The 12,826-nt window shown below is 47.0% G+C and overlaps 1 protein-coding gene across 3 annotated transcripts in view; it reads left to right on the plus strand.

Annotated features, from left to right (window-relative positions):
* TP53INP1 (tumor protein p53 inducible nuclear protein 1) overlaps positions 1-12,826 on the plus strand; it is a 99,296-nt gene that overhangs the window by 79,186 nt on the left and 7,284 nt on the right. The window contains exons 1-3 of one of the 3 annotated variants that reach the window (XM_045896215.3): positions 1,183-1,436; positions 9,785-10,043; positions 10,600-10,957. In XM_045896215.3, the coding sequence (XP_045752171.1) occupies positions 9,932-10,043; positions 10,600-10,957 (470 nt within the window). In that variant the 5' untranslated portion in view covers positions 1,183-1,436; positions 9,785-9,931. Of the gene's footprint in view, positions 1-1,182; positions 1,437-9,784; positions 10,044-10,599; positions 10,958-12,826 lie in introns of those variants that run through there. The other 2 variants (XM_045896214.3, XM_064588112.1) reach the window with 2 other exon arrangements.

The following is a 12,826-nucleotide window of genomic DNA, read 5'->3' on the forward strand; positions in this document are numbered from 1 at the left end:
AAATGGGCTGACCACAGGCTTCTTGGGAAGGTCAGAATGTGAGAGTCCTTCAGATACTGTAGGATATACCTGTCAGCGGTTTCTATAAATTTCACCCTGGGTCAGAGAATTGCATCTCAGTCAAAACAGGATCCACATGAGAGCAGAGATGCATCAACATGACTCCCTCGCCTCTGCCAGACACAGTTAATCCATCTATCCGCATACAGAGCTTTGGTTTGGAAAGCATTTTCCAGCCCACTGTCTCATTTTCTTCTCACTATAAATAACCGGTGAGCAGGTTGGCCCCGTGTGAATGCCAACGGTTTGCAGGTATGTAAACAGTAAGACAGAGGTCATCACCTCCCGGGGTCACATGAGGCCTGGATGCAGAGACTGGGGAAGAAGCAGCTCTCCATGCTCTCCTTCCTCCAGGGTTCTTCAGGTCTGCTGGAGGAGAGGGCCCTCCAGGCCATGGACCGCTCTGCCTTCGGCTCTGGTCTCACGGCCCCTTCCGCCTTGCCTGCTGTAGGTTGGATCCTGAGGCTGTAGGCAAGTTCAGTCAGCTCCCCGTGTCAGTTACCACAGGGTGATGGGGCCTGGCTCAAAAAGGAGGTTAAGTGGGCCAGCACCCCTGTATCCGGAGCCAGACTTTCTTTCTCAAGGCGGCCAAGAAGCGGGCCTGCCTTTACAGGGTCACGACTCAGGCTTTACCCCTACACTGGCCTGAACGGGCCCCTTGGGGTCTTTGGCCTCCATCACTCTCGACGCCCTTAATTTTCCTCTCACAGCAAACACTGCCTTCCGTCCCTCTGGGCCCCAAACGCTCGGCCCCTTACTCGGGCAAAGGGTCGTTGGGGTCAGGGCTCTTCCTCTCACCCTTCCCGTTCTTCCTCGCACTCCTGCGGGTTCCCATTTCTGCTGGCCCCCGGCCCTCCCGGTCGCCCCGGTGCCGGCACCCCACCCCCCAACACACACCCCCTTCTCGCCCTCCCTTCCGCTCGCCCCTCTTCTCGCCCCCCGGCGCCCCGGCTTTTGTTGCCCGGGCTGGTTTCTAACTTGAGAGCGTCGCCCGGCTCGGCGCCAGGTCACGTGCGTTAGTGACAACCTCTCGCAGGGCGGCCCCGCGGCCCCCGCGCCGCCGATTGGTGGGGTCGGGCCTGGCGCGGCCCCGGGGCGGGGCGGCCGGCCGGGCGGGCCCGACGGGCGGGCTCCGCGGCCGATCAGCTGTTCCGAGCGCAGCACAACAACAAAAGGAGCGAGCCGGGCGGCCGGCGGCCAGGGGTTCAGCAACAGGGCAGGCGGACCGGCTCTGCGCCCCGCGCGCCGCGCCCGCCGTCCGGGGAGCCGCAGCTACCTCAGCAGCCCCGCGCCCGGGCGCGCCGGGCCCCGCCGAGCGACGCGCCCGCCGCCTTGGCCGCCCGTCTCCGCGCGTCTCCGCTGCCGGTCGGGCCCACGTAAGTGCGGGCGGGGCCGCCGCCCGGGGCCGCTCGGGCCGGCCGGCCGCCCCCCGCGCCTCCCGCTTCCTGTCCCGGGCGGGGTGCGGGCGGAGGCGGACGAGCGGGGCGCTGGGCGGCGGGGGGTGTTTGGTTTCTGCCTCCTCCCGCGAGCGTGGCCTGTTTTCTTGGCCGCGGCAGGACCTCCTCCTCTTTCTCCTCCTCCTCCTCCTCCTCCTGTCCTCGGCCGTTGGACTGGCGTCGGGGGCTCCGGGCTCCAGGAGGAGCCACCGCGGCGTCCCTCTCCGCCCGCTCGGCGGCCCTGCGCTCCTCGCCTCCCCCGCCCGCCCTCGCAGCAGCGGGTCGCGGCCGGAGCACCGAGGGCCCTGCGGCGCCGGGAGCCCTCCTCTCTTCCGCGGCCACCAGCGCCCAAGTGCCCTGGGCGTCCGCCTGTCCGCTGCACGTCCCCTGACCCTGCTTGATCTTACACCTCACTCTTTGAGGCTGCACCTGTGGAGGGGCACGGTACTTGTCGGTCAAGGGTAAAATCCTCACCGTTCTGCTCCCTGGCGCCGACTGAGCGCTTACGCTGTGCCGGGTACTATGCTGCGGGCTTTACGTGCATCAGTTCTCCCAGTTGCTCCTCGCGGAGACCCTCTGAAGGAGGCCGTATTACCCGGTGGATAGGAAACCCGAGCCCAGAGAGATTAAGTTCTTTTACTCGAGGCCACACAGCCAATTAAAAGGAAATGGTGCCTTCCCGTTCAAAGTTGCAGATGAATTTTATGTGGGCATTCCTCGTTTTGTATTACATTTCCTAATTTTGTCTTTTCATCAGCAGCTATGTTGATTCCAGTTTAGGAGAGGTTAAGGAAGAGCCCCTTTCCATCTGTAACTCCCAAGTATTTGGGCATCTGTTGCTAAAAGAGCCTTTTCTAAATGCAGAGTAGTTTTAGAAAAGGGGAGGAGAAAGTGACCCATGGGGTCATTGAACAGAGGTAATAACGAGGTACCCCCGAGATCCTGAAATCATGTGCTTGGTAATTGAAATACATTGTTCATTGTAGATGTGAAAATCCCTGGGAAGTGTTTGATTTTAAGTCACAACCACTATAATTCTGAACTGGCAGCATAATTTTTAAAGGCCCCTACCTGGAACCGGGACCTCATTAATTTATATGACCAGCGTCTCTTTTGTTTTTTCATCCTGTCTTTTGTTCTTTTCTGAGAATGCCGGCTCACTCGGTTGGTCCCTCATACTTCTCTTGGGAATGGCTCTGCCTTAAAAATTGAAGGTTAACAGGCTAAGAATGACCACTTACTGCTGTCTTTGTCCACTGTCATTCACCGTTCAGGGCAGACAGTGGTGGGTCTCTGGGAGAATAACCCCCTGTGACCAGTGGAATAGGCTGAGTAGAAGCAGAACAAGCAAAGACAACTTTCTTGGCTTGGTTTTTTTGCAGTTTAAAATCAATTCTAAATTACTTGAACCAGCATATTTATTTTTCTAAAATAGAGAGGGTAGGATATAAAGAGAAAAAATCATTTTGAGGCCGCTTTTCAGTGAAGATGTGTTAGGTTAGCCACCTGATATTTTGAGTGTCAAGAAGCCACAACCGTACACACAGTTAAAGTTAGATCATCAAAGTTGTGGGTGTTTGGTTTTTTTTTTTTAATTTAAAAATGTTGTTTCTGGAGCCTCCTACTGGCAGCCAAAACCCACTGAAATGCACTGTTCTCTGAAGTTCATAAAAGCAGAGCTGAGGCTGGAAGGAGCCTGAGCAATCGTGTGCAGGGAAGAGCAAGACCCTTGGAAGCACACAGATTCACACTCTGATGCTGGCTCCAACCCTGACCAGCTCGGTCACTTTTGAGCAAGTTACTTAATGTCTGAGCCTCAGTTTCCTGTTAGTAAAATGTGACAAATAAGTACCTCAACTCTCTGTCACATACAATAAGTATTCAGTAGGTTGTAGCTCTAATTATTATATAAACATTTTGCAGATAAAGACATTCAGACCCAAAGATACTAAGTGGCTTACAGTCACACCGCTGGCTTGGAATGGACTTAAGTATTCCAAGTTATATTTAATATTCTGAGTTAATATTTACTGGCTGCCTGCTCTGTGTCAGGCACTATTCTGAGGGATACACGCTTAATCCTCACATTGGCACTTCCCTCCCCATTTTAGGGATGAAAACAACTGAAGCACCTAAAGGTTACTAAATACCTTAAGTTCACACAAGTTGCAGGTCGCAAAGCCAAGATTTCAGACACAGCAGGGTAACTCCAGAGCCACACTGCCTGTTGGTTGTTTGCATGTCTCAAAAATAAGAAAAGAAATTATACTAACAAGCTCTTCCAGACTAGCAGTGCCTTTTCTAAGTTCACAAACTAGAATGCTCTTCCCCATAAGTATTAAACTTTGCTACCTTTCTCTGCCCAGAGCATTTCTAACTCATGTACTGTGAAAAACATTAATGATAAAATGTTAGGTAACAAAGCAGGATACAGTATTGTGCATTCACTAGACTTTGTGATAAAAAGAAACCTTATGTGGAGGAGAAAATGCATAAAATGCTAACAGTGATTGCAGCAAGGCAGTGAAATAATTATTCTCCCTATTTTCTAAACTGTTTATAATGTAGTTTTGTTTAATTTTTATAATGAAAAAGACTGTGTGTGTGTGTGTGTGTTGTGTGTGTTGTGTGTGTTGTGTGTGTGTCTGTGAGGTATTTTGAGCCAGGAGAACAGGGACAAAGCTGCCTTCTTGAAATGCTGTGGCCCAGATACTTTGTTTCTTTTCTCCACTGGGGTGAGACTGCCCTGGTAGATTGGCTGAGGTTGGTTAGTTACTGTGGATAGTTACTGTGGAAAGCTTGCAGATGCCCCAAACAATAGCAGTGCTACCTTCCCTGGCCTTCTTTGACCCTACCTCTTGGCTAAATTCCAGAATTGTATTTGTAAATTTGTCCTCTTAGGACACATGCTTTCTCTGGAATTTTCACTTTGGTTTTATCATTGCCCTAGAGTTGTAAATATCAAAAAGTCCATGACTGGGGCGCCTGGCTGGCCCAGTCAGTAGAGTGTGAGACTCTTGATCTCAGAGTGATGAGTTTGGGCCCCACGTTGGGAGCAGAGTTTACTTTAAAAAAAAATTAAATTAAAAAAAAATGTCTGTGGGGCACCTGGGTGGCTCAGTCGTTAAGCATCTTTGGCTCAGGTCATGGTGGAGCCCCACATCAGGCTCCTGACTCAGTGGGAAACCTGCTTTTCCCTCTCCCACTCCCCCTGCTTGTGTTCTCTCTCTGTCTCTCTCTCTCTCTGTCAAAATAAATAAATAAAATCTTTAAAAAAAAAAATGTCTGTGACATGTAGTGAGAAGTGAAGTCTGAGGCTCTGCTTTGACTTACAGCTCCACATAGCCCCATTAGGAGCCTCCATTCCTGGGCAGGAGCGAAGGTGAAGGATAGCAGTGACTGGGTAGGGCCAGTCTCTGGGTAATTGGGAGGTTAGGCCATCAAGATTTTTTTTTATTATTATGTTATGTTAGTCACCATATAGTACATCATTAGGTTTTGAGGTAGTGTTCCATGATTCATTGTTTGAGTATAACACCCAGTGCTCCATGCACTACGTGCCCTCTTTAATACCCATCACCAGGCTAACCTCTCCCCCCTCCCCTCTAAAACCCTCAGTCTGTTTCTCGGAGTCCATAGTCTTTCATGGTTCGTCTCCCTCTGATTCCCACCCCCTTCATTTTTCCCTTCCTTCTCCTAATGTCCTCCATGCTATTCCTTATGTTCCACAAATAAGTGAAACCATATGGTAATTGACTTTCTCTGCTTGATTTATTTCACTTAGCATAATCTCCAGATCCATCCATGTTGATGCAAAAGTTGGGTATTCATCCTTTTTGATGGCTGAGTAATATTCCATTGTATATATGGACCACATCTTCTTTATCCGTTCATCTGTTGAAGGGCATCTTGGCTCTTTCCACAGTTTGGCTATTGTGGACATTACTGCTATGAACATTGGGTTGCATATGGCCCTTCTTTTCACTACATCTGTGTCTTTGGGGTAAATACCCAGTAGTGCAATTGCTGGGTCATAGGGTTAGGCTATCAAGATTTTAGAGATTTTTCTAGAACTGCATTGTCCAGTAGAAATATATAATGTGAGTTATATGTATGTTTAAATTTTCTAGTAGCCACATTAAGAGAGAAAAATAGGTGAAATTAATTTTATTAATACATTTTATTTATCCTAACATATTTCAAAATTACTTCTTATTTCAACATATAATTAATATAAAAATTATTGAGATATGTTACATTATTTTTGAGGGGGCACTAAGTCTTTGGAAATATATTCTGGTATATTTTAAACACATCACATCTTAATTCATATGTAAAATTTTCATTGGAAATAGTTAATCAGTTGTTCAGAACGTGCTTGAAAGTTTCCAAAAATTGGCTCAATTGTCAGCTTTCAAATTTGAATTTGAAATGGATTATAATTAAATAAAATCTAAAATTCAGATTTTTGGACAAACAAGTCATATTTCAAGTGCTCATTCACCTGATGTGCCTTGCGGCCACCTCACTGAACAATTTTAGCATGTTGGGGACTCTCCAACAGTTCCTTGTCCTTTCTGACTCCTACAGAAAGCAGGACCAAAGGAACCTTGCAAAGTTAGTCCAGCACCACTTCTTCATTGTGCTAGAGGTCTATAGGGAGAGTAAAGAGGTGATCCAACACAGTCTCCCCATTTTTCCGGTGGTGAGACTGAGTCTCAGAAGGGTTAGATTGTTTAGCTCCAGCCACCTATGGTAGAGAGAGAGCCAGAACCCTCTCCTGCTGGTGCCCAGGCCAGCCCTCCTTGCACCTCTCCCCAAACTAGTCTTTGTCCTTCCCACGGGGCCTCAACAGGTGTGTCATGTAAATACGAGCCCTGACTCAGGACGGATGAGAATGAGCTCTCCCCTTGCCTGGCTGGGCTCCTGAATATTCTGCCCACCCAAGGTTGGTTGCCCTTGCCGGAGATACGGGATATCTCAAGGCAGCCTCTGACTTCAGGAAACCAAAAGAAGATGGACTTGTGGTGCCCTGTGGAAAGTTCCTCCAGAGGCACCTTTCCTGTGGCAGCAGAGTTGTATATGTTCTAGGCATAAGCTGGCTTCCATCACATGGGTTTGGAGCTGTAGCCAGAGGGGGAATAGTTTGCAGTTGGGAACCCACAGCTGCCCAGCCACAATGGCGCCAGCATTGTTTTCTGCCTCGTAGCTGCCCCTTAACTGGCCTGGGCCCCAGTGAGTTACCCTCATGTGGCATCACAGTTGGGGGACAGGTGCTCATTCAGAACAAGCAGGGGTTTTCTGTGGGGTACTCTGCTGTACACCCTGCAGCTCCAGCTTCCTAGCTGATACAGGGCCTGAGGCCAGCCCTATACTCTGGAAAATTGGGATTATTCTCTCAACTGGTCCAGCAGACACCAGGTTGTACTTGGGGCCAATATATGCCTTCATAATTCAAGAGAAATGGGGGGGAGATTTTTTAAGTATCTTTTTTTCCCTCCTAGCTTATATGCTGGAAACCTTTATTTACATCAGACTTTGTGATAGCTCATTTTTTAGGATATAACTGTGACACTGCAGTGCAGTAGGTCAAGCAAACTACGCAAGCCCACTTCTCTTCTAACTTCTCTTACATGGACCATAAAGCTGAATTTGAATTCTGTACTAGAGCTCCAGCCTTCATGATTTGGCCATGCTGCTTTCCAGAAGGGTTTCTGGAAGACTGGTTATGCAAGTAACATTTCCTGTTTACTCTTTTAGTAATTAATGGCTGATGATGACGGATTGTGACCACAAAAGTGTTCAAATGTCATTTATTTGAACACATTTGTAGCACTACACCTTCCTCGTGGTGTGCCAGACAGTGGTAGCAGTCCCATTTGCACATAAAGCATTCAACCAAGAGTCTCCTCCACTACAGATTATAACTACCTTTGTAGCTAAAAATGATGATCGTTTTGAAAGTGAAGGGTCAAGAGTCTGAAGTTATGGATTCAAGGCTGCTGCTCATGAGAAAGAGTATCATTTAGTGGATGCTTTTTGCCATCCCTTGATGGTTTCATCTACTCATGGTGTCTATTACCCGCTTTGTGTTCACAACTCCCAAATCTGTGCCCCCAGCTGAGACCATGCCCTTGCACTCCAAAGCCCTGTATATATTCAGCTGCCTAGTAGACAACACCAAGCACGTGACTTGCAGATTCCCAAATTCAGCATGTCCAAAATGCCCAACCTACACCTTCTGCAGTATGGCTCTTCCACTAAATGGTCCCACCATCCCCCCCCCCATTGGCTTCTGGTAGAGGGTCATCCTTGATTTTTCCCTCCCTATACGTAACTTCTGGCTTAGAAGGTCCTATAGGATCTGATTCCTGTTTAGCACCCCCAGCCTGCTGTCATGACCATCCGTCTGGATCTTGAGTCAGACAGAAGGTGCCACATTCTCACTCATCTATAGGCTTCCTCCATTCTTGATCTTAACCACTCAAGACCAAAGTCATTTACTGCAGGAGTCCTTCCTGACCACTACTTGCCTAGATCTGGGGAACACCCCGTTCTTTTTCCGTGGCATTCATCACATTGGGTTGTTAACACTTGCCATGGGAGGGCCGGATTCACTGCTGCCTCCCCTGTGCTTAGCACTCTGCCTGATGCACAGTAGGTACTCAGTAAATATTTGTAGAATAATAGTTGACATTGACTGAGAACTTTGTGCCAAGTGCCTTGCTAAGTAGGTTGCCTGCATTATCCCATTTCACAAGAGTAGGATCAGGGAGACCGGCAGGGAGGTAGCGATCGGCAGAGTCCAGAGGGACACCAGCTTGGCTTCAACTAGGCTAAAAGTGGTGGCAAGGAGCAGGCAGATTTAAGGCACATGTGCAGCTAGAGTCAACAGGACTTGGTGAAAGTTTGGTTGAGGGCTTGGGGAGGGAGCAGAAGGAGTAACTGCTGGGTTTTTGCCTGAATAAATGCTGGGCGCTGCTGCTTGTTGCTGAGAAGGAGGACCGTGTATGTGGGTTTGTGGGGGGAATTAGAAGTTCTCTTTGGCATGTGTTAGGTTTGATATGGCCATCAGGTAACCAGGGGGAAATGGTTATATAAATCTGGAATTCTGGACTAAGATCAGACAAGGCCGCAGTTCCTCACTTGGAACTCACTGGGGGACGCCTGGGTGGCTCAGTTGGTTGAGCATCAGACTCTTGATTTCAGCTCAGGTCATGATCTCAGGGTTGTGAGATCGAGACGTGCGTTGGGCTTAGCATGGAACCTGCTTAAAGAGTCTCTCTCCTGGGGCGCCTGGGTGGCTCAGTCGGTTAAGCGTCTGCCTTCGGCTCAGGTCATGATCCCAGGGTCCTGGGTTCGAGTCCTGCATCGGGCTCCCTGCTCAGCGGGGAGCGTGCTGCTCCCTCTCCCACTCCCCCTGCTTGTGTTCCCTCTCTCGCTGTCTCTCGCTCTGTCAAATAAATAAAATCTTTTAAAAAGATTCTCTCTCCTCCCTCTGCCCCTCCCTGCTCCCCTGCTTGGTGTGCTCTCCCTTAAAAAAAAAAAGAACTCACCAGAACTCCATGAGGTAGAATATTGCCAACTGAAGTAGCATGACTTCTCTCTCACATGGAGTGCAAACAGCAGAGCCAGCGTTTGAACCCAGGCGTGTTGACCACAGCACCTCCCTGCCTGCCGCCACACGGTGAATGGGTTTCCAGGGCTAGCTGCTGTCCTCCTCAATTTTCTACAGTGTAAATTTCTCTGTGCCAACTGTACGATTATGCTGTACTTACTGATTTTTAAATGGAATTAGGTATGCTTACAGTCATATAGAAGAACAGAAGAGAAAATGAGCCAAGGAAAGCTGGTGGTCATCCAGTACTGTTGCAGGCTTCCTTTGGCAGCTTCTGGGCGGTTGAATGTCATATAGCAAGACTGTTAATATCTGGTGTTGGCTCTTCTTCTTATAGAAAAGCAGTATTTCAGCTTGAACTACATGAATCAGATTTATCCCTTATAAAAGCACAGATGTGAAAAACAACCAACTCCTTCCCTTTCATTTCACATTGATTTACAGGTTGCATTTGAGTACTCAATTCATAATGGTTTATAAATAAAGAGGTACTGCATTTCTTGTGTTTGACACCTGTAGGAAGGGAACGGCTGTAGCTACAGGCTAAGGCTTGAGCTTTCTTCTAAAGGGGTGTGTGCGTGTGTGTGGGTACACGCTTTCGAAACCACACACACATATTGTATAAATATATGGCGATTGGAAATAACCTTTTTTTCCTATTTTATTTTAGGGATAATGACTCTTCTTGCTCTCGCCTAAGTTGAATAAGCACCTTGTGCACTTTAATCTCCTGTCGTGCCATCAGGCTGACTGAAGACAGTGTTTTGAAATCTCAGCCGTAAAGACATCCCGCCAAAGTCTCAATCTTGCCTTAACCATGTTCCAGAGACTGAATAAAATGTTTGTGGGTGAAGTCAGTACTTCTTCCAACCAAGAACCAGAATTTAGTGAGAAAGAAGATGATGAATGGATTCTTGTTGACTTCATAGGTAAGGTATTCTTAGCTGTTAATCATCACAGCAAAAATGGAAAACCCCGCGTCTCAGTTTTTGCAAAAGTAAACCAGTAACTCTGAAGGTTTTGAAGCCTGAAAAGAATTTGTCTAAAAAAATTGCAGGCAACATCCTGTGCCAGATGATCAGTCAGTGAAATTGATTGACGTCAGATCTTCCAGTTTGGCAACTCTCCTACGCTGTTCAGATCAGATGCCCTTTAATAGGAAATCCTGTGCTAGATGAACAGTGGCCCACATTGCTCATCACGTTTACTCAGCAGGATAGACACAGTCTTCAAAACCATTCCCCAGAGCCACCGTAATCCATCTGATGCAGGGTTACACCACACTACACACACACTGGGTACTCAGAAATCATTTTATAATCATTATGAGGGAATATAAATGGTTCTGTGTCTCACCTAAACGAAAAGAGGAATGTGAACATCAGCTAACAGTATCGTCTCTTCTTTTTCTGTGCCCTGAATTGATACCATCGGGATACTCCTGTTCCCGTGGGACCGCATCAACGAACGTGGACTATGATGTAGACGCTTGCGCTGGTCTCTCAGCAGCGGGAGCCAAAGCCGAAGCCATCAGTGAAGAGTCACGTACTGAGCACCCTCCAGTCTTTTCCTGTTTACCTGCATCTCTTGAGTGCTTGGCTGATACAACTGATTCCTGCTTGCTCCAGTTTGAGTCCTGTCCGATGGAGGAGAGCTGGTTTATCACCCCTCCCCCGTGTTTTACTGCAGGTGGATTAACTACTCTCAAGGTGGAAACCAGTCCTATGGAAAACCTTCTCATTGAACATCCCAGCATGTCTGTCTATGCCGTGCATAGCTCCTGCCCTGGTATTGGTGAGGCCAGCTGTGGGACTGATGAATGTCCTGACCCAAGTAGCCCCAGGTATGTTGTGAGGGCAGTTAACCCTTGAACAACATGGGTTTGAACTGCATGGGTCTACTTATACACAGAATTTTTTCTATAAGCAGAGTACAGGACTGTAAATGTATTTTGTGTTCCTTATGATTTTCTTAATAACGTTTTCTTTTCTCTGGCTTACTTTATTGTAAGAATACAGTAGATAATACCTATAACATGCAAAATATGTGTTATTGATTGTTGATGTTATTGGTAAACTTCCAAATCAACAGGAGGCTCTTAGCAGTTAAGTTTTGGGCGAGTCATAGCTTACACATGGATTTTCAACTGCACAGGGGTTGGGGCCCCTAACCCCTGAATTGTTCAGGGGTTAACTGTATTTTACTCTATCCACAAGCAGTCTGTTTGGCATGCAGTTTATTTATTTCTACTACAAGTCAAAGTTGATTTTTTAGAAGATGGAAAGTAATCTTGTTAGAGATTTATGAAAGCACGTGCATAGTGCACAAGGTAGTGGATGGTATGAAAAAACATGTTCATATTAGCTTTTCAAAAAAATTCATTAGAACATGGCCCCAGTTATATAATGGAGAGCTGTTGGATTTACAGTACTCTGCTAGTGACAGAGAAGAAAAGACGCATTTCTGCTATGTGTCTCAATGTAACTGGCACTTTATACACTGAGTTATTTGGGGTATCAAATTCAACAAGAATCATATATCTTTTTTTTTTTTTTTTTTTTTTTAGAGAGAGCGCGCGAACAGGGAGGGGCAAAGGGAGAAGGAGAGAGAATCTTAAGCAGGCTCCCCGCTCAGCCCAGAGCCCAACGCGGGGCTCGATCTCACAACCCCGAGATCATGACCTGAGCCGAAATCAGGAGTCAGACGCTCAACCGACTGAGCCACCCAGGCGCCCCAAGAGTAGTATATCTTAAAATAAAACTCTTATTTTCTTCCAGGTAGTCTTAGCTGGGTCACATCAAATGGCACTTAACCTCGAAAACTTGACAAATCTTAAACATGAAGCAGAATAGCAATTTTACTGAAATATGTTGCCCAAAGAGTTGTTTCCTGCCTTACAGAGGAAAGATTTCATACCCAAACAATATTTTCCTGTTATGTGGAAGTCCTAATTGGTCTGAAAGGCTCTGTTTGAATGGCAGATAGGCTGAGGGCCTGGAAAGGTTCAGGGCGAGTGCCTGGTCAGTAAAGACTGATATGTTCCGAAGCAAACGTACAGACATTCTATGGCCTTTATCCAGAGAGTATATTCAAGATTGCTTCCACCTGCTAAAATAAAGCCCGTGGCCATGTTAATCAGCCCAACGTCTGGCTATTCACAGTGCTTGTTAGTGGAATGTGCCTATGGCGTTACGGTATTTGGGGGATGCTGTCCCTAATTCCCAAATACCTGTCAGCACTACAGGTGACGTGGACTCTTTGGAGCAGTTCAGAATGTTCCTGTAGTTAGCCCTGTAATCCAAAGGGCCTCTTTTTAGATTATTTGGGCTCTAACTCAACTAACTGGATCATTGTATATATCTTCTGCTATTTCCTGTTTGCCAAATACAAACAAAACCCAGGCAGCTCATTCATTTAAGTTTACCAGAGTTTGCTGCACTCACAACTCTGAATACTGTAAGTAATTTTGTAATCTTCTGTGAGGATGAACATATCCTTTACCAAACTGAGAAACAATTTGCTTATATAGTTACCTGGCTTTATACTGGGTAAGATCTTTGATGGGAAATGTTACTTTAACTGGCGCTTGATTCAGCGCTTTATCGAGAGATCAGTATTTCAGGCATTGCAACAAAAATTTAAAATTTCTTAGACATGGTGTTGACTAAATTGCCTTATAGTTGATTCAAATTAAGTTCTCAGAAATGCTTTC

This window comes from Mirounga angustirostris, unplaced genomic scaffold (genome assembly GCF_029215605.1).
Source record: "Mirounga angustirostris isolate CCGP_5_RB_7025 unplaced genomic scaffold, mMirAng1.0.hap1 SCAF_4, whole genome shotgun sequence".
In the NCBI taxonomy this organism is placed as follows: domain Eukaryota; kingdom Metazoa; phylum Chordata; class Mammalia; order Carnivora; family Phocidae; genus Mirounga; species Mirounga angustirostris.